General features: G+C 41.5%; 1 protein-coding gene across 2 annotated transcripts in view; it reads left to right on the top strand.

Moving 5' to 3' along the window:
- The window catches only part of ROCK2 (Rho associated coiled-coil containing protein kinase 2), a 163,645-nt gene extending 140,146 nt beyond the window's left edge, over nucleotides 1-23,499 (top strand). For both annotated transcript variants that reach the window (XM_084622351.1, XM_084622352.1), the window contains one exon: nucleotides 22,529-23,499. In XM_084622351.1, coding sequence (XP_084478477.1) covers nucleotides 22,529-22,532 — 4 coding nt within the window. In that variant the 3' untranslated portion in view covers nucleotides 22,533-23,499. The remainder of the gene's footprint in view (nucleotides 1-22,528) is intronic.
- Nucleotides 23,500-26,693: the final 3,194 nt, after the last annotated feature.

Here is a 26,693-nt window from a genome sequence, read left to right on the forward strand (position 1 = left end):
GGACACAATGGTCCAACAACAGTTGCAACAGTGCCAATTACAGAAGTAAAATAACCTCTCTATGCCTACTCTAGATTCCCCTGTTTATGCATCTAAGAATTTCATTAAACCATTTTGGCTGTGGTATTGTACTGGGAGCTCATGTTCAGCTGACTATCTTCCACCCCAAAATCTTTTTCAGAATCTGCTTCCCAGGATATAGTCCCCCTAGCTTGTAAGTGTAGCCTACGTTCTTTGTTCCTAGATGTATACATTTATATTTAGGCATATTAAAACTCATATTGTTTGCATGTACCCAGTTTACCAAGTGATCCAGATTGCTGTGTATCAGTGATCTCTCCTCTTTATTATTTACCACTTCTTCAATTTTTGTGTTATCTGCAAACTTCATCAGTGAGGATTTTGTTTTTCCAGATCACTGATAAAATGTTAAATGGCATAGGGCCAAGAAGGAGATTCTTGTGGGACTCTACTAGAAACACGCCTGCTCGATGATGATTCTCCATTTATAATTACATTGTGAGACCCATTAGTATTTCTTCAAATGAATGGTCCCTATGTATATTCCAAATGTGGGTACACATGTGCACCATGCACCTGAGTCTGGAGATTTTTAGTAAACTGTGTCCATTGGTCTGCACATGCGCAGTTCTTTTCGTGTTCTGAACAGAGGGCATAAGGGGCAGCACAGACTGGCACCTCTCTAGTTCCTTCTTACCACTGCATGGCCTAAGGCAGAATCTTCTGTGTCCAGCTTCTTCCCTTGACTCCTTCAATCTGTAAACATATTGTGAATAGTTTTGGTATTTTATTCTTTTAGCGTTAACTACTAGTGTAGTTAGTTATTTTTACCTGCCTCCTGGAAATCCTCCCAGGGAACTTAGGATTATGTCCAGTGTCCCAGGGTTCAAGAATTGCATTTTCTGCTGCCACTCCTTTTCAGTGAGTGACGAACACCAACGTTGGCTTTAGTGCCTAGGTGGGATTCACATCTCATCTAAGTACAGTATTGGCCTCTCCTTCCTTCTCAGAACTCATGAAAGTTGAGAGCTAAGGTTTAGAAAATATCTGATGGAGAAGACCATGAGACCCCGATCAGATCTGGGCCATGGAGACACACACCATGCCTCCCTCTTTGCCCCACCCCCACCCCAGTACACTGGCCTCAGTCAACAGGGAGTGCTCCTCTGAGCACAAGCTCAGGAGTCAAAGCTAAGATTTCCAAGCCTAAGAAGAAGGCTTCTCATGAGAACAAGGGGCTTTTCACAAGCATAGAAACAAATCTTTTTCCAAAGCTTCCCTGAAGACAAGAGATCCCTCCCTGTCTGCATTCTTCAAAGTTGGGAGAGTCTTTGTGCATGGGTCTGAAGATTTAGACCCAAGTAAACCACCTCAGCAGGAGGAAGTGGTGCAAAGGAGCACAGATACTTAAGTTCTGATATTGGTTCCAATGTGTAAACTGAAAGGCAGACATCCCTTCGACATCCAGATCAGACCCTGTACTGATACACTGATAGACTGATACTGATACAGTCACAGCTGTGGCTGGATCCAACTTCCACTGTGACCAGGGAATCATCAGATCCAACAGTTCCACCAACTCCCGCCAAACCCTAGGGTGGTTCGAGACCTATGTCTTTCCAAAGGATATTTTTGCTCTCCCCTATCATCATCCTCCCCCTTTGTGTCCCTCTTTATTCAGAGACATAGTTACTCCAGAGAAGGAAGTTATTCCAAGGATACAAATCTGCTCTCCTCTGCCACCCACAAGCCTGAATACCCAATCACCCAATCACACTGGTAGTTCAGGATCCGGCTTTTTCATTCATTGAGTCAGAAGTTCCAGAAGGGCCCTAATCTTACTATTTAGAAACTGGTCCTCAGAGATTGGGTTTCATTCTCCAACCAGATATGACTTTCCAAGACACAGGTGTCACCTTGTGCCATGGGGTCCTTCTCAGCCACTTGATTCCTCATACTGGGGTCCTTGGGGCCCCTGGGATGCCTACTTTATGCTCCTGGGAGCAGTATGTGAGCCTTATTTACCATCTCCTGGCCAACAAGAACTGGCCCCATCAGTGTATGAGGAAGATGAAGTTGAACTGGATCTGACATTTCTGATGATTCGGGAGCAATTTCATGATCTTCCCCAAATGAGGCAGTTACCCCCATCTTTACCATCTCTGCCAGATGACCACAAGCAATATCAGGAGTTCCTACAAAGGGTGGTGTCTGAGCTCCAGATACAGCTTGAAGAGATTCAGGAGCCCTAACATAGATTTCTGGGCATCTTGTAACCCTCAAGTCCCTGTTGAGAGGCCTTCACGATAAATGGGGGCATCATGAATACAGCTAGAACAGTGTGGCACACTCCCTCTTCTCGCACTTCCAATGCAAAGAGAGCTGAGATATGCTACTTCATTCCATGTAAGGGGGCAGAGTTTCTATTCTCTTGCACCCGGCCCAACTCTGGTGGTACAAGCAGCCACCAAAAGATCCAGACTGCAACATCTCAAAACTATATCCTTGGACAAGGGTGTTAAACAGCTCAGCTTCCTAAGGAGAAAAATCTCTTCCCCCTCTCTCCAATTTGGAATGTCAAATTATCCCGCCCTTCTAACTAAATACAACTTCATTAATCATGCTTGTTGTTGGATTTTAAGGATAAGCTCTCTCAGGAAGATAGACCTCAGTTGCAGTCCATAATTTATGAAGGCAAACTAGTGGCCAAAACCTATCTCCAGACTGCAGTAGATCCTGTGCATGCTATGGCCATTCCCATGAGGGGGGATTCTGGGTTACAATCCTCAGGTATTCCTAGAGAGGTGCAGAATACAATTCAAGATCTGCCCTTTGATTCAATTAAATTACTCTGTGAAAAGAGGATGCTTCTCTTCACTCTTTCAAGGACTCAAAGACCATGCTTTGTTTTCTGAGTATCTATACTCCTGCTCCTAAGAGAAAACATCATAAGCAGGAGTACAGAGCAAGACTACCTCTTTAACCATTTTACCACCAGTGCTTCCAGGAACCACCACTCAAACAACAAAAGGTACAAAGGCCTAAGTACACAGCTCCTGCAACATCCATTGCCACACTTCACGCTAACCCACAGACAACGAATTTCTTTTGATGGGACTGTCAAGACCCATTGCCCCTCAGTATTTTTGGAGACCCACAACTGGAGAGCTTTAACAACAGACAAACGAGTGCTGGAAATTATTCACTATGGCTATTTGATCGAGCTTCTGTCAACCCCAGCCCATAAAACCTCTTTATGGTTCCTTTTCTGGGACAAATCTCATGACCAAATTCTGTGTCAAGAAGTGGACTCATTTCTCCACTGGAGAGCCATAGAAAGAGTTCCACCTCAACATCAAAGGAAAGCATTCTATTCCCCTTACTTCTTAGTCCCCAAAAAGAATGGGGAATGGAGATTGATTCTTAGCTTACACTAACTAAATGTATTTATACAAAAATTAAAATTCTGCATGGTCATATTGGTATCAGGTTTCAGAGTAGCAGCTGTGTTAGTCTGTATCCGCCAAAAGAAAACAAGTACTTGTGGCACCTTAGAGACGAACACATTTATTCATGCATCTGATGAAGTGAGCTGTAGCTCACAAAAGCTTATGCTCAGATAAATTTGTTAGTCTCTAAGGTGCCACAAGTACTCCTTTTTTTTATATTGGTATCAGTAATTCCCTCTCTGGACAAAGCCGTGTGGTTCGTGGCTCTAGACTTGAAAGACGTATACTTTCATATAGACATTCACCCAGCTCACAGAAGGTTCCTCAGGTTCCTCCTTGGTCATGACCATTAACTATTCAGAATCCTTCCACTGAGACTAGCTATGGCACCCAGGATCTTTACAAAGGTCTTTTCAGTGGTGGCAGCTTGGATGAGAAGAAATGGGTTTACTGTCTTCCCATAGCTTGATGACTGGTTTCTTACAGGCAGATAATTCAAGGAAGTCCAGTTAGCAACCCAATTCCTCTACCATCTGCTATCTTCTCAGGTAATTAGTCAACCACAGAAAGTCCACTTTGACCCCCATTAGGTCTATAAACAAGTCCAGAACAAGTGTATACATTTTTGATGTATACAACAACACCTCCTCCCTTTTTCCCCTGTCTCTCCTTCCTGAATAAGATATAGCCCTCCATACCTGTACTCCCATCATGAGATTTATCCCACCAAGTTTCAGTGATAACCTAAATTAAGACTTAACTGTTGTGTACTAATTCTTCCAGTTCTTCTTGTTTATTCCCCATATTCCTTACATTTGTGTATAGACATCCACAGTTTTTCCGTCTTATTGCTTCTTTGAAACTATTGTAATTGTCCATTTTCCCTCCCCTATCCCCCTAGCATCTCGCCCTTTGTGAAGGTCACTTTTTTTATATACCAACCTGTGGGCATTTTTCTTCTGCTCCCTTTGAACCTATTTTAAAGCCTTCCTCATAGTTTGTCTAGTCAGTGTCCAAGGATGCTCCTCTTCTTGGTCAGGTGGACTCCGTCTCTTACCAATAGTCCTCCCTCCCGAATGGCATCCCATGGTTGAGGAAGCCCACGTCCTCTGATCAATACCATCTTTGCAGCCATACATTCATCTCCAGGGTGCATGTGTCCCTGCCTAGGCCTTTAAGATTCAGTCTTTCATATTCCCATAGCTAATCTCCACTGGAAATTCTTGAGATTTGCTGTTGACAAAGACAATTTTTAATTCTCATCTCCACATCAGGTTTTCATTTCTCTTCCCCTCAATTTTTTCCAAAGGTCTTGATAGCGGATTCTGTTATCTTAAAACAGAGGAAAATGTACTTGAAAATTTATCTAGATGATTAGCTTACTTCTGCCTAGTCTTTGGTTTATAATCAGGAGAAGAGGGCTCTAACTTTATCTAGACCATTGATATTTTTGAAAGGGTTGTGCTTAGTGCAGCAGTCTGTCAGAGGAGAGGATCAGCAAGAAGACTGATGTCTGCTCAAACTTCATCAAGAGAAATTGTTTAGTTGTGAGGGGTAACGTTCTCAATGATGCACAATACTATGGGCTAGTTGTCACTACCAAGCAGTGATCATAGCACTTTTTTAGAGAAGTTCCTCTTCTGATATCCTAAATCATCCTCTCACAGTGTCGGATTGTTGTTAATGGAGGGAAAACTCAGGCTAGTTTATTAAAAGGGAGTCTCCATGTATACTCCATTATGTGTGCCAGCATACAAACCTAGATGACTTTGCTAATATTAGAGCTAATTAGAAAACACCCTCCCTCCCCCCAAAAATGAAACAAAAAAACAATTAAATTTAATTGGTTCTTTTCAGAACCTAATACGTAGAGATGGTATAAGTTGTTGCCTTCTCTATCTCATATATCATTTAATTCTTTACATTTTTGCCAAGTCAGGATTAATATGGTTGATTTAAAATAGAGAGACTATTGAAATCTTAAATGGGGACTCTGAGAAAAGGAGTAGCTAAAGTTAGGTACCAATTCTTCTTTCACTGTTGTTTTAGCCTCTTTCTGTTGGTCTCTTTGTTTCTGTCACAAGCACCCAGATTAACAGATAAGAATGTGTACACATGCTTTCTCTCTCTACCCCATCTTTCTTTGAGGGAGATGGAGAAGTCTATTAGTTGCAGCTTGTAGGAGTTACCTGCTGAAATCCAGTGTAGAGACAGGAAAAGCCATATTTCCTTCTGTCTCTCTTACTTTTTAATGCTGAATGACACTAAAGATAAATTTACTCCAAAAGCAAAACAATAAACTGATCTCATTTTTAATATTCTTTTAGGTAAGTACTGACTACTTTGCTATCCAATAGCTTATTAGAATCACATTCTAATTAGCAGTTTTCCTGGACTAAAGAATGCTCCAGCAGTACAGTTACTTGTCTTGGAAGATGAGATTCCACTCCACCCCAAACCTTCTAGAAATGGAACTTCATATAGTTAGATCATATGTGATTTAGAACTTCAGCTGTACCAAAATATTGAAGGACTTAGTAGAAAAGTGCAGGCATCTTACTGCCTGTCTGGTATTTCTACTGAAAACCCAATTCTTACACTTAACATTTTGTGTGTGTTGAGCTGGGCTGCAGGTAAATGTAGGTAAATTACATGTTTAAGAGAAGCTGCTCCATTGGTATCTTTCCATTTACTTCATTGGGCTTTGGGTCAGGCCTTACATTTCTTCCCAGTTTAAAAAAATGTTTAAAATGGAGTTAAAGTTGGAGATTATATATAGTAATTTAAGAGTAAAAAACATTAGAGAGATGTTGCAATTATCACAAAATCAAGCATTACAAATGCAAAATTCAGCATCAAGGTTACACTTAAAAGGAATCCAGATATTTTAAACAATAAAAATACATAGTTCAAGCACACAAACCACCTTAACTTCTCTACCCTTTAGTGATGCCATGCAATAACAATACAATTATTATACTTCTAATGTCCATAATCCTCTTTGCTTGGTAGCAGATGTTACAGAACACTAAGGAAAGCCTGAACTGTTGGGCCCTTTTCTTATCTCAGATGTGTGTTATCATCTATGTAACTTGTAAAATCAGCAGCTGAGCAAGCATACAGAACTGCAAGAATTGCCTTAAGAAGATAGGTAGTGAAATGCGAATATATAACTTTAATTGGCCCCATTGTATTTTGGAACGTGATGAGACAACACAGTATAATTGTTTTAATTTAACCCCTTGAATTTTAGGGCTGGAATGGGAGAGCTAAATAATTAAATCAAATCAACCACAGACTGATTTTCCCTGTGTGCTATACCAGTTTTAAATTATCTCAGATTTCAAACCTAATCAGGTTATAGGTTAATTTTAATACAATTCAATTTTTAATGCCATTTTTCACTAGCATAAGAACGTAAGAATGGTTATACTGGGTCAGACCAAAGGTCCATCTAGCCCAGTATCCTGTCTTCTGACAGTGGCCAATGCCAGGTACCCCAGAGGGAATGAACAGAACAGGTAATCATCAAGTGATCCATCCCACTGTTGCCCATTCCCAGCTTCTGGCAAACAGAGGCTAGGGATACCATCCCTGCCCATCCTGGCTAATAGCCATTGATGGATCTATCCTCCATGAATTTATCTAGTTCTTTTTTTGAACCCTGTTATAGTCTTGGCCTTCACAACATCCTCTGGCAAGGAGTTCCACAGTTTGACAGTGTGTTGTGTGGAAAAAGTATTTCCTTTTGTTGGTTTTAAACCTGCTGCCTATTAATTTCATTTGGTGGCCCCTAGTTCTTGTGTTATGAGAAGGAGTAAACAACACTTCCTTATTTACTTTCTCCACACCAGTCATGGTTTTATAGACCTCTATCATATTCCCCCCTTAGTTATCTCTTTTCCAAGCTGAAAAGTCCCTGTTTTATTAATCTCTCCTCATATGGCAGCCGTTCCATACCCTTAATCATTTTTGTTGCCTTTTTCTGAACCTTTTCCAATTCCAATATATCTTTTTTGAGATGGGCCACCACAGCTGCTTGCAGTATTCAAGATGTGGGTATATCATGGATTTATATAGAGGCAATATGATATTTTCTGTCTTAATATCTATTCCTTTCTTAATGATTCCCAACATTTTCTTTGCTTTTTTGACTGCCACTGCACACTGAGTGGATGTTTTCAGAGAACTATCCACAATGACTCCAAGATCTTTCTTGAGTGGTAACAGCTAATTTAGACTGCATCATTTTATATGTATAATTGGGATTATATTTTCCAATGTGCATTACTTTGCATTTATCAACATTGAATTTCATCTGCCAATTTGTTGCCCATTCACCCAGTTTTGAGAGATCCTTTTGTAGCTCTTCACAGTCTGTCTGGGACTTAACTATCTTGAGTAGTTTTGTATCTTCTGCAAATTTTGCCACCTCACTGTTTACCCCTTTTTCCAGATCATTTATGAATATGTTGAATAGGACTACTCCCAGTACAGACCCCTGGGGGACACCACTATTTACCTCTCTCCATTCTGAAAACTGACAGGTTATTCCTACCCTTTGTTTCCTATCTTTCAGCCAGTTACCAATCCATGAGAGAACCTTCTTTCTCATCCCATGACTTCTTACTTTGCTTAAGAGCCTTTGGTGAGGGACCTTGTCAAAGGGTTTCTGAAAATCTAAATACACTATATCCACTGGATCCCTCCACATGCTTGTTGACCTCCTCAAAGAATTCTGGTAGATCGATGAGGCATGATTTCCCTTTACAAAAACCATGTTGACTCTTCCCCAACAAATTATGTTCATCATTCATTCATTCATTGTCTGACAATTTTGTTAATTACTGTAGGCAACCCATTTGCCCAGTACTGAAGTCAGGCTTACCGGCCTGTATTTGCCAGGGAGCCCTTTTTAAAAATTGGTATCACATTAGCTATCCTCCAGTGACACCTCAATCTGGGACAGTTCCTCAGATTTGTCACCTAAAAAGAATGGCTCAGGTCTGGGAATCTCCCTCATATCCTCAACCATGAATACCTATGCAAAGAATTCATTTAGTTTCTCCGCAATGGCCTTATTATCCTGGAGTGCTCATTTAGCATCTCAATCATCCAGTGGCCCCACTGCTTCTGATGTACTTAAAACATTTTTTGCTACTACTTTTTGAGTCTTTGCTAGCTGTTGTTCAGATACTTTTTCGGCCTTCCTAATTATATTTTTATACTTCATTTGCCAGAGTTTATGCTCCTTTCTGTTTTCCCTGTTAGAATTTAACTTCCACTTTTTAAAGGATGCCTTTTTGCCTCTCGCTGCTTCTTTCATTTTGTTGTTTAGCCAAAGTGGCTCTTTTTTGGTTCTATATGTTTCTTAATTTGGAGTATACATTTAACATGAGCCTCTATTATGTTGTCTTCAAACAGTTTCTGTGTAGCTTGCAGGAATTTCACTTATGGTGCTATACCTTTTAATTTCTGTTTAACTAACTTTCTCATTTTTGTGTAGTTCCCCTTTCTGAAATTAAATACTACAGGGTTGGGCTGCTGTGGTGTTTTCCCTGCCACAGGGATGTTAAATTTAATTATATTATGGTCACTATTACCAAGAGGTCCAGCTATATTCACCTTTTGGACTAGATCCTAGGGACCAAATGGCTAGGCAGCAGTTCTGCAGAAAAGGACCTAGGGGTGACAGTGGACGAGAAGCTGGATATGAGTCAACAGTGTGCTCTTGTTGCCAAGAAGGCTAATGGCATTTTGGGCTGTATAAGTAGGGGCATTGCCAGCAGATCGAGGGACGTGATCATTCCCCTCTATTCGACATTCGTGGGGCCTCATCTGGAGTACTGTGTCCAGTTTTTGGGCTCCACGCTACAAGAAGGATGTAGAAAAATTGGGAAGAGTCCAGTGGAGGGCAACAAAAATGATTAGGGGACTGGAGCACAAGACTTGAGGAGAGGCTGAGGGAACTGGGATTGTTTAGTCTGCGGAAGAGAAGAATGAGGAGGGATTTGATAACTGCTTTCAACTACCTGAAAGGGGGTTCCAAAGAGGATGGATCTAGACTGTTCTCAGTGGTAGCAGATGACAGAACAAGGAGTAATGGTCTCAAGTTGCAGTGGGGGAGGTTTAGGTTGGATGTTAGGAAAAACTTTTTCACTAGGAGGGAAGTGAAGCACTAGAATGGGTTACCTAGGGAGGTGGTGGAATCTCCTTCCTTAGAGGTTTTTAAGGTCAGACTTGACAAAGCCCTGGCTGGGATGATTTAGTTGGGGATTGGTCCTGCTTTGAACAGAGGGTTGGACTAGATGTCCTCTTGAAGTCCCTTCCAACCCTGATATTCTATGATTCTATGATCCTATGCTCCAGGACTAAATCACGAATTGCCTTTCCTCTTGTGGGTTCCAGGACTAGCTGCTCCAAGAAGCAGTCATTTAAGATGTCAAGAAATTTTATCTCTGCATCCTGTCCTGAATTGATATGTACCCAGTCAATATGGGGGTAATTGAAATCCCCCATTATTACTGAGTTTTTTATTTTCATAGCTTCTCTAATTTCCCTGAGCATTTCACAGTCACTATCACCATCCTGGTCAGGTGGTCTGTAATATATCGCTACTGCTATATTCTTACTATTAGAGCATGGAATTACTATCTATAGAGATTCTGTGGTACAATTTGGTTCATTTAAGATTTTTACTTGGTTTGATTCTACGCTTTCTTTCACATATAGTGCCACTCCCCCACCAGCACGATCTGTTCTGTCCTTCCGATATATTTTGTACCATAGTATTACTGTGTCCCATTGATTATCCTCATTCCACCAAGTTTCTGTGATGCATATTATGTCAATATCCTCATTTAATACAAGGCACTCTAGTTCACCCATCTTATTATTTAGACTTCTAGCATTTGTATATAAGCACTTTAAAAACTTGTCACTGTTTAGCTGCCTGCCATTACACGACGTAATTGAAAGGAACTTTTTTTCATTTGACTGGTTCTCATCAAATCCTACCTGTATTTTATCATCTTCCATCCTCTCCTCCTTATTAGGACATAGGGAAACTCCATTTATAGATCCTCTCCTAAGGGATGTCTGAACCATGTGCTCCTCCGCACCTGTCAGCTTTTCCCCAGCCCTTAGTTTAAAAACTTCTCAACAAGCCTTTTAATTTTAAGTGCCAGCAATATGGTTTCATTTTGGTTTAGGTGGAGCCCATCTTTGTTGTACAGGCTCCCCCTTTCCCAAAAGTTCCCCCAGTTCCTAGTAAATATAAACCCCTCCTCCCTACACCATCATCTCATCCATGCACTGAGACCCTGCAGTTTTGCCTGGCTAACTGGCCCTGTACGTGGGACTGGAAGCATTTTAGAGAATGCTATCATGGAGGTCCTAGACTTCAGTCTCTTACCTAGCAGCTTAAATTGGGCCTCCAGGACTTCCCTCCTATCCTTCCCTTTGTCATTGATACCTACATATATCACAACCACCGACTCCTCCCCAGCACTACACATAAGCCTATCTGGATGTCTTGAGACATCCACAACCTTCACTCCAGGCAGGCAAGTCACCATGTGGTTCTCCCGGTCATCACAGTTGAATAATTGTGATGTATTTTTGATGTGTACTAACAAAAGTGTTTGTTTCTCCGAAAACAACAATTCCCAATTACACAGACTGTCCTCTGATAGGAGCCAGTAGAGTGAGAGCTGCCCTGTCTGATTGGGTGATATACCCATATTCGTTCTCTTCAGCTTTACATTACTGATATGCAAATTATATTCGGAGAAAAAGCTTCTGGGACTGACTTGTATCTAATACTGTACACGAAACTCCTGTGTTAATAGAAGATTAAGGTTGAATAGAAGGTTGAAAATAAAACACTTAAGTCAGGAAATATAAAAGTTAAATGTTCACTCTTAACTCTGCCCTTTTTTGTGTGTGCACTACAGTGATCTTTATTTACAGATCACACTGTATTTCTGAAACACGGGTTTACCTTACAATCCTAGACAACTCTGTGTACCATCTTGTAGCCTGTTGTATGGGATTCTCTCTGCTATACATTATTTATATGAAAAGTTCACATTAAATTATACTTGTATAATATGGGGAGGAAAATCATGATGTGTGTCCATATACAGCACATGCATTTGTGACAGAGACATTGATACTTGTAAAAAGAGAAGGGACAAAATTTGTTAAAAGTCTTATAGTCCCCAAAAAACTTTTATGGTAATGGCTATCAGAGGATTAAACCTTACCTGTGCTTGCAGTAACTGAGTTCCCCCACTCTCAACCAGTTTGTCTCTTTTAAATGAATGGTCACTGACTTGCTTCTCAGTACTTTGGCTGAATGTGGTGCCAGGACCATTCTTGCACCCCAAAACAACAAAATTGTAACCATGGTAACAACTTGTAAATAATTTCCTTTTAGACCTATCAGTGATGATACAAAAGGTAAGCTCTAGTAGTCCTATTTCAGAGTTAAATTTGTATTTATTATTGCAAAGCCAGTCAAACTGGTTGAGTATATCAGCGAAATACGCAGAGTAAGTCAGTTGCCAGCCATCCACTAAGGAATTATCCTAATAGAGAAAAGTCTATTGGAAGAATATCTTTGCTAAAGCACTAGCTTTTCCAAAGTGGACGTCAGTAGGATTTTCATGTATTTATAATCTGTTGAATACTTGTACATCTCTAGTAAAACATTTGTAAATGAATTTTCCTCCTAAATCCTTAAAGCTAACAGTCAGAAAACTATGCTCAAAAATCCTTCACTAAACCTGAACATTTTAGTAGCTTTCTGATGGTCATGTCTAGTCCATATTTGCCCAATTTATTAAACTGATATTGACTATGTTGAAGTGAACATCAAGCTTTATTGACTCAGGTGAAGCTTAAAATGATATATAATTTGAGGGGCAATAAATCTTGATGTTCACCCCAGGAAGATTTCCTTACATTCTTGCATACTTTCAGAATATCTAGAAAGCTTTCCATCGTAGTCATGAAATAAATTCCGTGGTATTTAAATTTACATTCTAAATGGTAGACAAAGATAGAAGTTAAAAAGAAATAATCATCCTGAACCAATCAGGAAGCGGAAGTTTGTAATCAGATTGAATCATGAATCCTGCCAGTACTGTCTTCTGACTGTTCAGGAGCAAAGTGGGATGCACTCACTTGCACATTAATTGCAGTCTAGTTAACATTCTTCTTCAAATGATTGCTCATATCAGTTCCAAGTAGGTGTATGCGCACCACATGCTCGATCGTCGGGTCGATCTGTGGAGCCTCCTGGAGTGGTGCCCTTATGGCAGTGAATATAGGTCCCTGCCGACCCGCCACCTCTTCAGTTCCTTCTTACCGCCAGTGACGGTTGTTGGAGCTTCTTTGTTCTCTTGCCTCGGGCAAGCTCTTCTAGCGAACAGTTGTTCTTTTATATAGTTCTACTTAGTGTAGTTTTTTCTAGTGTTTTAGTTAGTTCGTAGATAAGTTTCTGTTGGTGGAAGTTCTCCCCATTCCCTGTTTTCTTACTTCCCTCTGGGGACCGGGGCATCCTCATGACTCATGCTTAAAGTGCTTGGGGGAAACCCACCAGACCGACAAATGCAAGAACTGCAGGAGCTTCTGCCCAAGGACGAAGAAGGAGAGAGACTTTAGACTTAAGCTTCTCCTTATGGAGTCAGATCTCTGTCCCCAGCTGGCTCAGACTGCATCCGGATCCAAGCCCAGTGCTTCAGTGCAGCACGCATCGGCCTCAGTAAGGGAGGCTGTGGTGCCTGTGAAGAACTCAGGGTCCAGAGACCTACAGCACTGACGCTCTGGCACTGAAGACAAGTTTGTTGATTTCTTGGCACCGATCTCACTTCCAAGTGCCGCATAAGAAATGGAGAAGAGCTGAAAAAGGGCGCTCGCTGACAGTCCGAGCAGTGGAACACAAGGTTGCCCATGGAGTGCATCCCACATTGGGACACCCAGCTCCTGCTCAGGGACAGCTGGTACTGTTAATTCTGGCCACCCAGGGGGAACTGTTGAGTCCAGTCCCGTTGGACTCCCCGGGATGGGAGAGCCAAACTGGGGAGTTGGACATGCCGTCCATTCCTGACACTTTCAAGACTGCTAGGAACCTCATAGAGATGGCAACCCAGCACTCCCCGGAGCTGGCAGAGCCGACAGCATCAGCAGCTCCAGCATGGCGCAGGGTGGCTGGACTGTCTAAGGGCAAACAGGGCATGCTACGGCACCGGTCGTCCTCACCTTGGCACCAATCACCAGTACCGTCCCACACGGCACTGCCTTGGAGCCCAAGATCAGACTCATGCTCAGAGTCAGAGCTGGAGTCAGGTGTTTCCAGACGCAGCCGGCACTGGTCTCGTCACTCCAGGCATAACGAGACGCAGCAACTTCCAATGATGCTCTGGCCACCACAGTGGCAGGCACCTGCTCAGTGGCTGTTTTGAACCCAATGGGCATATCATAGAGCCCTGAGGCCAAGCCTCAGGTCCCTTTTAGTCACGTCTGACAGACGGGGACCTCCACCTGCCTCCATGGTGAGGGAACCTCCAAGGGGTTCCAAGCCCAGCACCAGACCCGACTCCAAATTCACATCCGCCACTGCACAGGAAGCTCCTGCAAGGGAGGACCTCTGTGAGTTGGAAGGTCAGGAGGACCCTGTGCCTATGAGGGCTTCTTTATCCTTCTCCCTGTGCGAAGCAGTAGCGGGCTCATCTGCCTCCTTACCGGCTTTGGACAATAGAGCCCATCAGGAGCTGCTGAGAAGAGTAGCCCAAAATCTGGGCCTGCAAGCGGAGGAGGTGTCAGAAGAAATGGACCCTATGGTGGACATTCTGACACCAGAAGGTCCTTCCAGCATGGCCTTGCCATTGATCAAGACCATCCACAATACTACCAAGACCCTCTGGCACACTCCTGCTTCCATTTTATCCACGGCTAAAGGGGTGGAAAGGAAGTACTTTGTACCCTCTAAAGAATACTAATACCTTTTCACCCACCGTCAGCCGGGCATGCTAGTCATGGATGCAGCCAATGCCAAAGAAAGGCAGGGTCACCAGGGCCCCAGTCCAAAGTCTAAAGAGGCAACGAAGCTGGACCTCTTTGACCATAAGGTCTATTCCACCGGGGTTCCAGCTTCGAATCACCAATCAATAGGCAGTTTCTTAGGCACTAGAGTTTTAACTCTTGGAACTACCTGTCCAACTTTAAGGAGCTGCTTCCATCTGACTCCTGCTCTGACTTTGGGGTGGCCCTGGAGGAAGGGAAGACCATTGCAAGGACTTCCTTGCAGGCTGCATTAGACTCAGCGGACTCGGCCACCCGTACAATGTCCACGGCCATTGTAATACGGTGCAGCTTGTGGCTCAAGTCTTGGACCTCCCCCTGGAGGTCCAACAGACTTTTCAGGACCTGCCCTTCGATGGTACGAGTCTCTTTGCTGAGCAGACGGACTCTAGGGTCCACAGTTTCAAGCACTCTAGAGCGACCTTAAAGTCCTTGGGGCGTCATACGCCAGCCCCGCAAAGAAAGCATTTTAAGCCTCAGCCACCGCCTTGCTTCTACCCCTCTCAGCCGAGACAAGACTATAACAGGAGACGAGGTAGGAATACTAGGGTAAGGCCTCCGCAGTCATCCTCTACCCGGAGCCATGGCTCAGTGAGACAGTTGCCAGCTCCTAAGAAAAACTTTTGAAGATGCGCCCAGGGGCATCACACCAGTCCAATCCCTGATATTTCCCCTCCTTTTGTGAACAGTCTATCCCATTTCTACCATGCTTGGGCCCAAATAACATCAGATGTCTAGGTCTTGAGCATAGTAGGCTTGGTATATTCTCTCCAATTCTGTATCCTCTGACCCACCTTCCCTGTCACTCTTCAGGGAACCTTCTCACAAGCAACTTCTAGTGCAGGAGGTGCAAATGCTCCTACAAATCGGGGCAGTAAAAGAGGTTCCTATGGAGTTCAGGGGCAGGGGATTCTATTCCCGTTACTTCCTAATCCCCAAGGCCAAGGGTGGGCTCCGGCCTATTCTTGACCTGTGAAACCTTAACAGATTCATGAAGAAGCTGAAGTTTCGCATGGTCTTCTTGGCTTCCATCATTCCCTCTGTGGATCCAGGGGACTGGTAAGCCATTCTTGATATGAAGGATGCGTACTTCCATGTGTCCATAATCCTGTCCCACAGACGTTTCATTTTATTTGTGGTCAACGACACCCACTGTCAGTTCACGGTCCTCCCATTTGGCCTTTTGTCAGCCCCTCGGGTGTTCATCAAATGTATGACAGTTGTGGTGGCCTTCCTGCGAAAGTGACAGGTGCAAGTTTTCTTGTACCTGGACAACTGACTGATCAAGGGTCGATCTTGGGCCCAAGTGGAGGACTATGTGACTCTGGTGCATTCTGGTGAATTCCTCAGGCTCGGTCTCTTTCTAAACGTGAAAAGTTCTACTGTAACCTCTACACAGAGGATAGAGTTCATCGGAGCCCTCGTGGACTCGACCTAGGCCAGGGCTTTTCTCCCAGGAGCTTGTTTCCTTGCCATGCATGCCATCATAGAGGATCTCAAGAGATTTCCCCACTATGACAGCATGAACTTGTCTGAAGTTGCTCGGGCATATGGCTGCCTGCACGTATGTGGTACAGTGTGCCAGGTTGCAGCTACATCCTCTTCAGGTGTGGCTAGCCTGAGTTTACAGGCCAAACCGAGACCACATAGACTAGTCACTCTTACTCCTAGGGTTCTCAAATCTCTCCCATGGTGGCTCAACCCACAAGCAGTATGTGTGGGAATGCCATTCTCCATGCCTCAGCCGTCGCTGTCTCCAGTCACAGATGCATCAGCGAGAGAATGGGGGGCACACCTGGACAAACTCAGGACACAAGGCCTCTGGTCTCAGGTGGAACTTCCACTGCATATCAACGTCAGGGAGCTGTGGACGGTTCACCTCTCTTGCTCGACGTTTCAAACCCATCTACAGGGCAGATGTGTATCCGTACTGAAAGACAATACCACAGCAGTGTTTTATATAAACAGAGAAGGTGGTGCTTGCTCCTCTCCCATGTGCCAGGAAGCCCTCAAGCTGTGCACTCAATACAGTTGGAGGCCTCCTACCAGCATGGCCACATCAGCACTGCTGGACCTGTCAGTGGATACGCCCATGACTTTGCCCTTGGTTCCAGACTTGATCACACAGGACCACTGCCATTCCAGCACCCCAACCTAGAGTCTCTCCATCGCACAGGATGGAAACTCCATGGCTGACTCCGCTAGAACTTCCTGCCCAGACTCGGTTAGGGAGGGTCTCCTCAGCAACAGGAAGACTTCCACTCATGCCGCTTATGTGGCAAAGTGTAAGAGATTTTCCATTTGGTCCCTCCAGAAAGGTGGTACTCTGTTGCAGTCCTTGATTCCCTTTATCCTGGATTACTTGCTTCACCTGAAGCAACAGGGGCTGGCATTTTCATCAGTAAAGGTGCATGTGGTGGCAATCTTTGCTTTCCCATCCCAGCTCAATGGGACACTCAGTGTTTCCTATCCCTATGGTGGGTCGTTTCCTCAAGGGCTGGACAGACTGTACCCCCAAATAAAACAACCAGTCCCTCCATGGGGTCTTAATCTGGTGCTCTCAAGGCTCATGGGCCCTCTCTTTGAGCTCCTAGCAACGTGCTCCCTTCTCTACCTGTACTGGAAAGGTGGTGTTCCTAGTGACTATCACATCAGCCAGTCTGAGCTCAAGGCTTTGACGTCCAAGCCCCCTTATACCATGTTTTATAAGGACAAGGTACAATTGCGGCTGCACCCAGCTTTCCTCCCAAAGGAAGTTTCACAATTTCACGTGCCGGTGTTCTATCCTAAGCCGTACACCAACGACAGGGAATGCATGCTCCATTCCCTGGATGTTAGACTGGCATTAGCCTTTTACATCGAGCGAACAAAGCCATATAGGAAGTCAACGCAGCTCTTCATCACTATTGCCAAAAGAATGAAGGGTCTCCCTATTTCATCTCAGTGAATCTCTTCTTTCACGGCCAGCATCAGAACATGCTATGACCTAGCAAAGATTCTGGCCCCGGTATTGACAGTGCACTCCACAAGAGCACAGGCTTCATCTGCAGCATTCCTGGTACAGGTCCCCATTCAGGACACCTGCAGGGCAGAGACGGGGTCGTCTGTTCACACGTTTACGTCGCACTACACCATCACTCAACAGGCTAGAAATGATGCTGTATTTGGTAGAGCCATGCTACAGTCAGCAGCTTGGTGAACTCCGACCCCTCCTCCAGGGTACTGCTTGAGTGTCACCTACTTGGAATGGACATGAGCAATCACTTGAAGAAAAAACGGTTACCTACCTTTCGTAACTGTTGTTCTTTGAGATGTGTTGCTCATATTCATTCCAAGGCCCACTCGCCTCTCCTTTGTCGGAGTATCCAGCAAGAAGAAACTGAAGGGTCAGCAGGTCATCAGGGACCTGTATTCATACCAGCATAAGGGCGCCAATGCAGCGGGCTCCACAGCCAACCCGACGGGTACCACTAGGAGAAAACCTTCCAATGATCATGCACGCGGCACACACACACCGTCTTGGAATTGACATGAGCAACACATCTCGAAGAACAATAGATAAAGGTAGGTAACCGTTTTTTATTCCAGGCTGTATTACTGACCTCTGAAGAAGCAAATCATAGACTCTGACTTGTCAACAGCAATTTTCAGTTAAGATTTTCACCTTGTATGTAACAGTCTACTTTCATCCTCATGATTTTTTTTAACAAAATGTTCATGTAACATAGTACATGTAAGATTTACTTCTACATTTTATTACTAATTTTTTTTTAGCTCTGGCCCTCTCCTTCGAATCATTCTTCACTGATTTTTTTTCTATACTGTATATTTTGCCATAGCAACAGTAAGTAATAGGGACCTGTGTCTCATCCTGTGAGCATGCTGACCATACTAACCATGAGAACTCACTTAAAATCTGTAAATGACAATATTTTGAAAGTTATATATTTATATCTATCAATCAATCACATTTGGTAATCTAGTTTTTGAAAAAAAAAGAACAAATTCACATAAGTATGTTAAACGTATTTGTCATTTTTGGATTTTGTATATTGCTTGTGTATTGCTGTTTTAAATCTTTCTCCTTCATAACCCATATACTCTGTTTCTGTATCCTAATACGGATGGGATTGTTAAAAAATTAAAGTCTGATACTATTTTCACCTAAGATAACTGCATAATAGCTCAGATTAATCCTTGATGCAACTCTACCTTCAGCAGAGCTGCACCGGGGACGAATTTGCCCCAGGATATTGTAATTAAATATACTGTGGGAAATCTGAAGTATGTCAGAGTAACAACAAAAAATGTATTCTGCTGTATCTTTTTGCTTTTACACATTTTATTCCTGCAACTGCACTGGGTTCTAGCCCATGAAAGTTTATGTCCAGATAAATTTGTTAGTCTCTAAGGTGCCACAAGGACTCCTCGTTGTTTTTGCTGATTCTATGAAACCTGTCCAGATTATGGCTTTTTGTTAATGTATTTAATATTGAATTATGTTGTAAAATCATAGGAGTTATAGATGGAAAAGGCCTGTGAGGTCATCACATCCATCTTACTATTGCGAGCTTCTTTGTCAAATCAATTCAATTAAGATTTTTTTTTGGTGTGTTCATCAAATAGTCGACATATTTTTTTGTGAATTAGTGTGAATGCTATGGCTAGTTTGTGTTTGACTTGTTTCTGTAAAGGTTCTTACTGCAAGGGTTTACAATATGGAATGTATATTTTTCTTTTCTATACCTCATTAATAATGAGGATTTTCCCTCATAAGACTTGAATGTCCTGACTGTTTCTTTAAGTTTTTCGCAGCTGTTCTTTTTAATAATTTAAAAGGCAAACCAGTTTCCACATACACTATGTGTAGTTTCTGATTATCAGTTTCATTGCGGCACTAAATCGTGGCAGAAGTTTAACCTTCGCTTCCCCACATGAATGACAACTTCTTTTGATATCTAATATCTGCTACCACTATATGAGGAATGACAACACTTACAGCTCATAGAATAAATAAATATCAAAACTTCAGTGATTCATCATTTTTTGAAAGTTAAAGAAATTAAAAACAAAACTCAAAGCCCATCATATTTAATACATGTAAACTAATTATCATAAATACATGCTTTATTTTAAACACTATGCTAGAGGAGGTTCATTTACGCACTTTATTTAGGTCAGTGTTTTTCCTCCATCCTCGCTTTGTCATGTTTAAAGGCCTGATGCAAAATCCATTGAAGTCAATGGAAAGACCCCTATTGACTTTATTGGGCTTCCGATGAAGTCCTAAATGCTGGATGGTAAAATTTACATTAATTTGTTTGCAAATCCAGACCGACCAACCCCTTTAGAGTATTCAGATGCTTTAGTATGTATTAATCTTAACTTGCATAAAATATTAGCTCTTTAGATGAGCTGAAACAATTGTTCATGGCTCACATATTTTTTCATGGAAGGTTTAGCAGATGAGCATAAAATTGCAGCTCAGCCAAGAAGAACTGCAACATCAAGACAAGACGGCAGTTAGCCCTTATGAAGCTTTAGAGTTGTTTTTTTTTAAACAACTTTACTAAATGTTACAAAAATAGGATTCCTGACTTCAGTCTGAAAGAGTCATATGAATTAGTTAAATGGAATCTACATTACATTTAGTGATTTATGTGTCAAATTTCCAGTGTATAAAATATATTGATCTACATGAGCACTAAATTCATCTAGTTTATTAAAACAAATTATATATATGCATTTAGCATGGCCATGGACTTTGTATAGAGAAATGAAAACTTATGTAAAGATTAATCCTCATTTATAACCTGCTTTTTGTTATGCCACATGTCATGAAATGTTAAATCAGAAGACTGTGTACACAAGGCAGTATTGTAATAGATAGTGATAATTTTAATAACATTGGACTTTGGAATATTTTAATAAAGAGTAGTCCATTTTAAACATCAAAACCTCCTATTGCAGATTGCTTGATTTGGCATTTAAAGACTGGGATTGGTCATTTGATGATGTTGATGATGATATTGATGGTGATGATGATGTTTTTGATTTCTGAAGATGTAAAAGGGTAAATCAAAGTAGTGAGGAATGCATTGTTTGACTTTTGAATAGAGCATGCTAGTTGGGTTTTGTTTTTCAAAGCAGAAAAAGTATGAGAAATCTCATTTTTAATATTATGCATTCAAAATGAGATTTCATTCAGTTTGAAAAAGATCAATTTTCAGAGGAGTCACTTTCACTAAAAATGAGTATTTGCCTTTTACATATGTGATTTTAATTATAGTTTTCTGTTCAGAATTCATGTCTATCTGTCCCAGTTGAGTGGAAAAGGAGATAACTGCTACTGTCAGAGAATATACTTATAGCAGTAGTACTGCTAACCTCTATAAACAAACCATTTTTGAGATGTAAAAATAAAAATTGTCACGTTTTAATCTTTATTTGACACACTGAAGATATGTCAGTTTGCAGTAAAAATGCCTTTTTAAAGTGTAAAGTGACTTGTCTATGGCTAGCAAACTTGAAACAAGAGCTTTGCATTGTGCATTTCCTAATATTGCTATGAAATACAGATTTATGACTTGGCTTTTCTCTGTAGTGTTGTGCTTTTTGGGTTTCTAACAGTGCACTTGAAAAAATTCTAAGTAAAATTGCATTGCTAATGCAGTGAGCTGAATTCCTTGAATGCTATTGTAAATGTAAAGCAGTTCTATTTATAATTAACTAAAACTAGTTTAACTGAAAATGATCTAATTAGTTTGCAAATCTCCCCTGGCTCCGCACATTCCTCTGCCCTGCTTCCTGCCCCCATTGCTCCTCAACCATGGAGGGAGGGGTCACTGTATACGGAGCTGCTCCCCTGTCCACCCAACCCCCATGCATCTGGACTTCCCCCCTATACCCAGACCCCCTTCTGAACCTCACATCCTCCACACACACACACCTGGACTCCCCCACTAAGTCCCACCCCTGTGCATCCAGATCCCCACCCCTAAACCCAGACCACTCCCTGCTGAGCCCTACATGCTTGAAACCCCACCCCGATGAGCCCCACCCTGTATGCACCTGGACCATCCCTATGAGCCATCCAGACCCCCATCCCACCAAGCTCCACTCCCTCAACACCCAGACCCCCCAGTGAGCTCCCTACACCCAGACCCCTCCCAATGAGCACCAGACTCCCCCTGCTGAGCCCCAGCTGCCTTCACCTGGACCCCTCCTGCAGAGTCCCATTGTCCCTGCACTTGGAACCCTTCTCCCCAAAGAGCTCCTGTTTATTCAGATTGTACCTGGACCCCACCATTGAGCCATCCTCACCTAGATTGCCCCACACCAAATCCTCTCAACTCCACACTTGGATTCCCCCCCACACACACACACAAAGCCCCTCCACACTTGGATCCTGCTGGTCTGAGCCTGCTTGCCCACACCTAGTGTACCTGGCATGGCGGGGCAGGGCTCCAAGGTGTTTCTGGAGCAGGTCCAGCCCTTGTGCTGTGTAACGGTCAGGTGCAGCCTCACTGCCAAATGTGTCCTGGAGGGGGAGGGGAGCTGCAGGGCAACCTCCCACCTCCATGCAGCCAGTGGCCTGTGCTCTCTGCTGCCATGCGCTCTCCGCTGCCATGCTGATTATGATTATTTATTGACAAATAATATGTGCAGAATTTTAAAATATTTTGCACAGAATTTGTATTTTTTGGCGCAGAATTCCCTCAGGAGAATGCCCAATGAACTGAGTTATTAGTATCAATAAAATATAATTGTCTTAATCTCAGAATAAGTTTGAAATTGTGGTGCATAGGATACAGTGTTTTAAAATAACATAATGCTATTTAATGCAAATAAGTAGCATTTGTTGCAAGAGTGCAGAAGTGCATATTTAAAATAAAAAATTGGAGCAAATTTCTCTTTTCAGCAGAGGGATGTGCATTGCATTTACTGATCAAACCTTTCTTCTTTTTCAGCTAACTGCCTTCTGTGAATGCAGTCACTATTCAAGGTGATAATTTTCTTCCCACTAAAACAAGACTGAAACACGATGTCCCAAAATTTATTAAAATATATATTTTCCTGAGAGACTGTACTATATATATCAGAGGTTTACAATTTTTGCTGCAATATAAATTACTAATCTCTGAGGGCTGTTTTGTAATCCCTTGGGGTAACTGATCAAATGAGGACTGTTGGTAATAGTATAAGGATACTTTAGCTAACCTTTTGGAGTCTTGTTCCAAAAAAGTTTATCTTGGCAAGACACACACACACTACATTTCACAAAAGAATTGAGAAGAGTGAAAATTAAAACTGAAGAAATCCATCTTTCAACTTTGATAGAGAGATGCCACCAGCATGTTTGCCAGAAAAGTAGGCGGGAAAGATCCACCACAGTGGTATAGACTGCATCTTTAAGAAGTGACCATTATACTGTGTATATATATTGTACTGTAATACTGCAAGAGGGTTTTAAAAAAACTTTCCACTTTATTTTTTTATGCATATTAATCAGATACCATTACTTACTGCAGTTGCAACTATGCACTTGTGTAAAGCCATAATGTTGAAGTTAATATCATTCATACATGTTTATCAAAAGCTGCATGTCATTGTTGAGCAGCTAGTATAATGAGACGTTTGAAGTACATACTCATTTCAATTATTTCATAATGGGCAGTCCTATTTTACCTATCTGAATGCCTTAATTTAATTTTTTCAAGGTCTATGCCCATTCTCTGTATTTAAGGATAAAAGAATGTTTACCAGCTCTTAGGATACAAATTTGCTTTGTGGCAGAAAAAATAGTGCACTATTTTTACACACAATTATATCAATGTCAGCCTATTTTGAATGTATATTGATTGGTTTTGGGGTGGGGAGGGAGTTTTGGTTACAGAAACAATAATTGATAGTATTGAAACTAATATAACTTTCATGTGTACATGTAACTTTTCATCCAGTCCTTTTTACAAACCTCAATATTAGTCATTGACTTTATATTACCCTTATTAAGTGCTATGAAACTTCATTTTGCCTTGTTTTGCGTATTCTCCTAGATGTGTTTTTATTTCTGGAAAAAAAGTCTGACTATTTTTACATTTTCACAGTACAATATCAAAGGACTGTCACAAACTTTGAAGAAAACTAAAACAGACTGTAGATGTATTTTAAATTTTTGAATTCAGTTCTCTAGCACATAGCTGTAGGCGTAGAAAAATATTTCAGTAGTGTGTTTTGAGAACTTATAGCTGGGAATAAAGGGCCTCAGAGGCACTTAATCTGATTTTTTTTTTTAACTTGGACTTGTACAAAAATATAATTTATGTGGGCTCGTTCATGCTGTGTTCATAATTATCCCCAAAAAATGCATGTTTTATACAACTACAGGATGCTATGTTAAACATATCGACAGTAAAAAAAAAAAAAAAAAAAAAAATGTAACCTCCTACTTGGTCTCTTTTTTTATATATATATATATATATATTTATATAATTTTTGGTAGTGTGATCATTAAAAATATTATTGAACGTTTCAAGGAAGGAAGACATTTCACTTGATCTTTTCTTTGGGAACAGTGTTGAGATGTTTAAAGGATAGGACCATGACTTGTATAACACTATCATGGAGAGTGAACTTAGGACCACAGGAGTACTGAAAATGGATATAGTTACATTTTATTACCGCTAATACAATGTAACTTTCCCAGTCTGTGCTCAGTTTTATAGTTATGCATTCTCAACCTAAAATGTTTGGGTATTCTTCAACTTAAAACTAAAAGGTTCAAGTATTGGCCCAATGCACAGTAAAAGCTGTGTATCCTTTCCCTGCTTGTTGTGATTTACTGAAATGAAACAGGTTTTAGGTAATGCTTATTTGCAGACAAAACAAAATTTTAAAAAATGTATTCAATAAAACTGTTTCCATTCACTGAAAGCATGCATATTTTATATAAAATATTTTGTTACATTGTGGGAAGTTCTATCCTATTCTGAATTGGAGAATATACATACATATATATATATAAAAAAAAAAGCTATCTGAGTAAGGTAAAATAGTTCCTGATGTTGACAAAACTGGTAATTAATTGAAATATTTATATATAAAAGGCAGCAATTGTCATGATTGTGTGAAAATGAAATCTGTCATTTAAGGGGAAGGTGTAAAGAAATCTAACTAAGGCCAGAAGGAGGTCCCTGGCAGCACAGATCCAATGACAACATGGTAAGCAAGGCCCAGGAGCTGCTTGGGGCCAGAGCCACTGCAGTGTCTCCACATGGAAGGCCCTAACCTCCCGAGGATCTCTAGGGATCTGCCAAATTTGGGGTGGCTTTTCTGTGGAAGAAACACCCCACTCCAAGCATCATGTTACAGGGAATCTCCACAAAGAAATCATCCTGGGGATTTCCTCATAAGAAGTTCCTTCATGTGGCTTTTCATATGGGAGGGGATAATATGGCCTCTGATAGCTAGCATTTTTATAACCAAGTTTAACCTTAAAAATCATTGTGAAATATCCACCCTCCAAAGAGAGAATATACTGTGTTTACCAGCCTCATCTTTGAGATGTATGTGTGTGTGTTTGTACAAACAGTAAATTGTACTTAGTTTTGCCCTTGCAAGTAACTAATGTTACTGTGGAACTCCCTAATTATTCCCTGTACTGAGGAATAACATTAATAATCAGGGATCCTAGAAATCTGTTTGCCGCGAAAAAACGTGGAATTTGCATTTTTACAGAGACTCTTTATTTTTTACATTTTGTGAAAAATATAAAAACATACACGGAGTGAACTCCATTTATCTAAGCCTCCATTATCCAGCTCTCTGTATTAACAGAACCACCAGGGGCTGACAACACCGGGCAGCTGGTGATTTGGTTAATATGGACAGGTGGGTAGTGGAGTTTTGGATAAACAGGGTTCTACTGTATATCAATAAAACATGTTAAACTGCTACCCATATTTATTGTGGCTAGGGAAACTGAAGTTCAGCGTTTCATTTTAATTGCAAAAAAATATAGATTTGGGTTTTTTTCTTATTGGAGGATTTTGGTTTTTTATCATGGAAAACTAGGATGCCTGCTAAAAAGGTAATCTGGAATGCAAAATTATCAAGATTTTAATTACAATCACTGTAGACATACCTGCATATCAGCTTCCTTTTCCTCATATTCAGCTCTTCCCATTTACCTCGCTTTGTATAAAACATTACCTTAACCTATTGATCTGATTACATTCTGTTCACAGTCACACTTCCCCATAGCCCATGTAGGCAAGCTCATTCTTTAGTCAGTTTCAGAAATACTTGCCAAGACCATGTTGTTTGTTCTACTAATTCTGACCGTCATTGCAAACTTAACTTTTAAAAGCATTTCCCTATGAACAAGATTAAGTGATTAAGACACAACATACAGCAGTCTCTTATTAATTTAATAAAGGCTACTGCCATTGGCATAATGTACAGAAGAGCTATGGAGGGTTATATTTGTTCACATTATTTGTTTAGGAAGTTTGTTTTGCCATTGTTTAAATTCTTTCTGGTGAACCCCTACATCAGGCTCTCAAGAACATCGCTGGGAATAAAAGAACCTTGGTAATCTGTGAAATTAAAGCCCAGTCCCACTGAGGGTATGTCTGTACTGTAATCACAGGGTCTGACTGCAGCTCCAGCCAACATAGCTGAGCTAATGTTAATCTAGCTAGTTCAGGTCCCAGAAGAGTGAAGTCGCAGCAGTATGTGCAGGGTCCACAAACCCATTTATAACCCTGGTAATTTCTCATAGGGCTAGCCTACACTGTAGTTTGTACTGCTATAGCTTCGCTGCTCCAGGACCTCGGTTAGTTAGATTACAGCTATTTTGGGTACATTGGCTCAAACTGCAATCAGGCCTAGTAACTGCAGTCTATATGTATCCTCAGATTCCCTGTGTGAGCTCCAGGGGCTGGGTATTGTTCTTCCTGACTGAGCAGAGGCAAGTAATTGGCAGGTTTTCTGGAAATGTTTCTTTTGGCCCTTGGGTAAATACTGGAGGCCAACAGTCTACAAATTACAGGGAGTCCTGATTGTCACAATTCAGGGCAACAGCACCTGTATATTCCCTCAATGGTCCAGCAAGCGCACCCACTTTCAGGCTCC

Source organism: Lepidochelys olivacea (genome assembly GCF_965140295.1).
Source record: "Lepidochelys olivacea isolate rLepOli2 genome assembly, chromosome: 3".
Classification (NCBI taxonomy): Eukaryota; Metazoa; Chordata; order Testudines; family Cheloniidae; genus Lepidochelys; species Lepidochelys olivacea.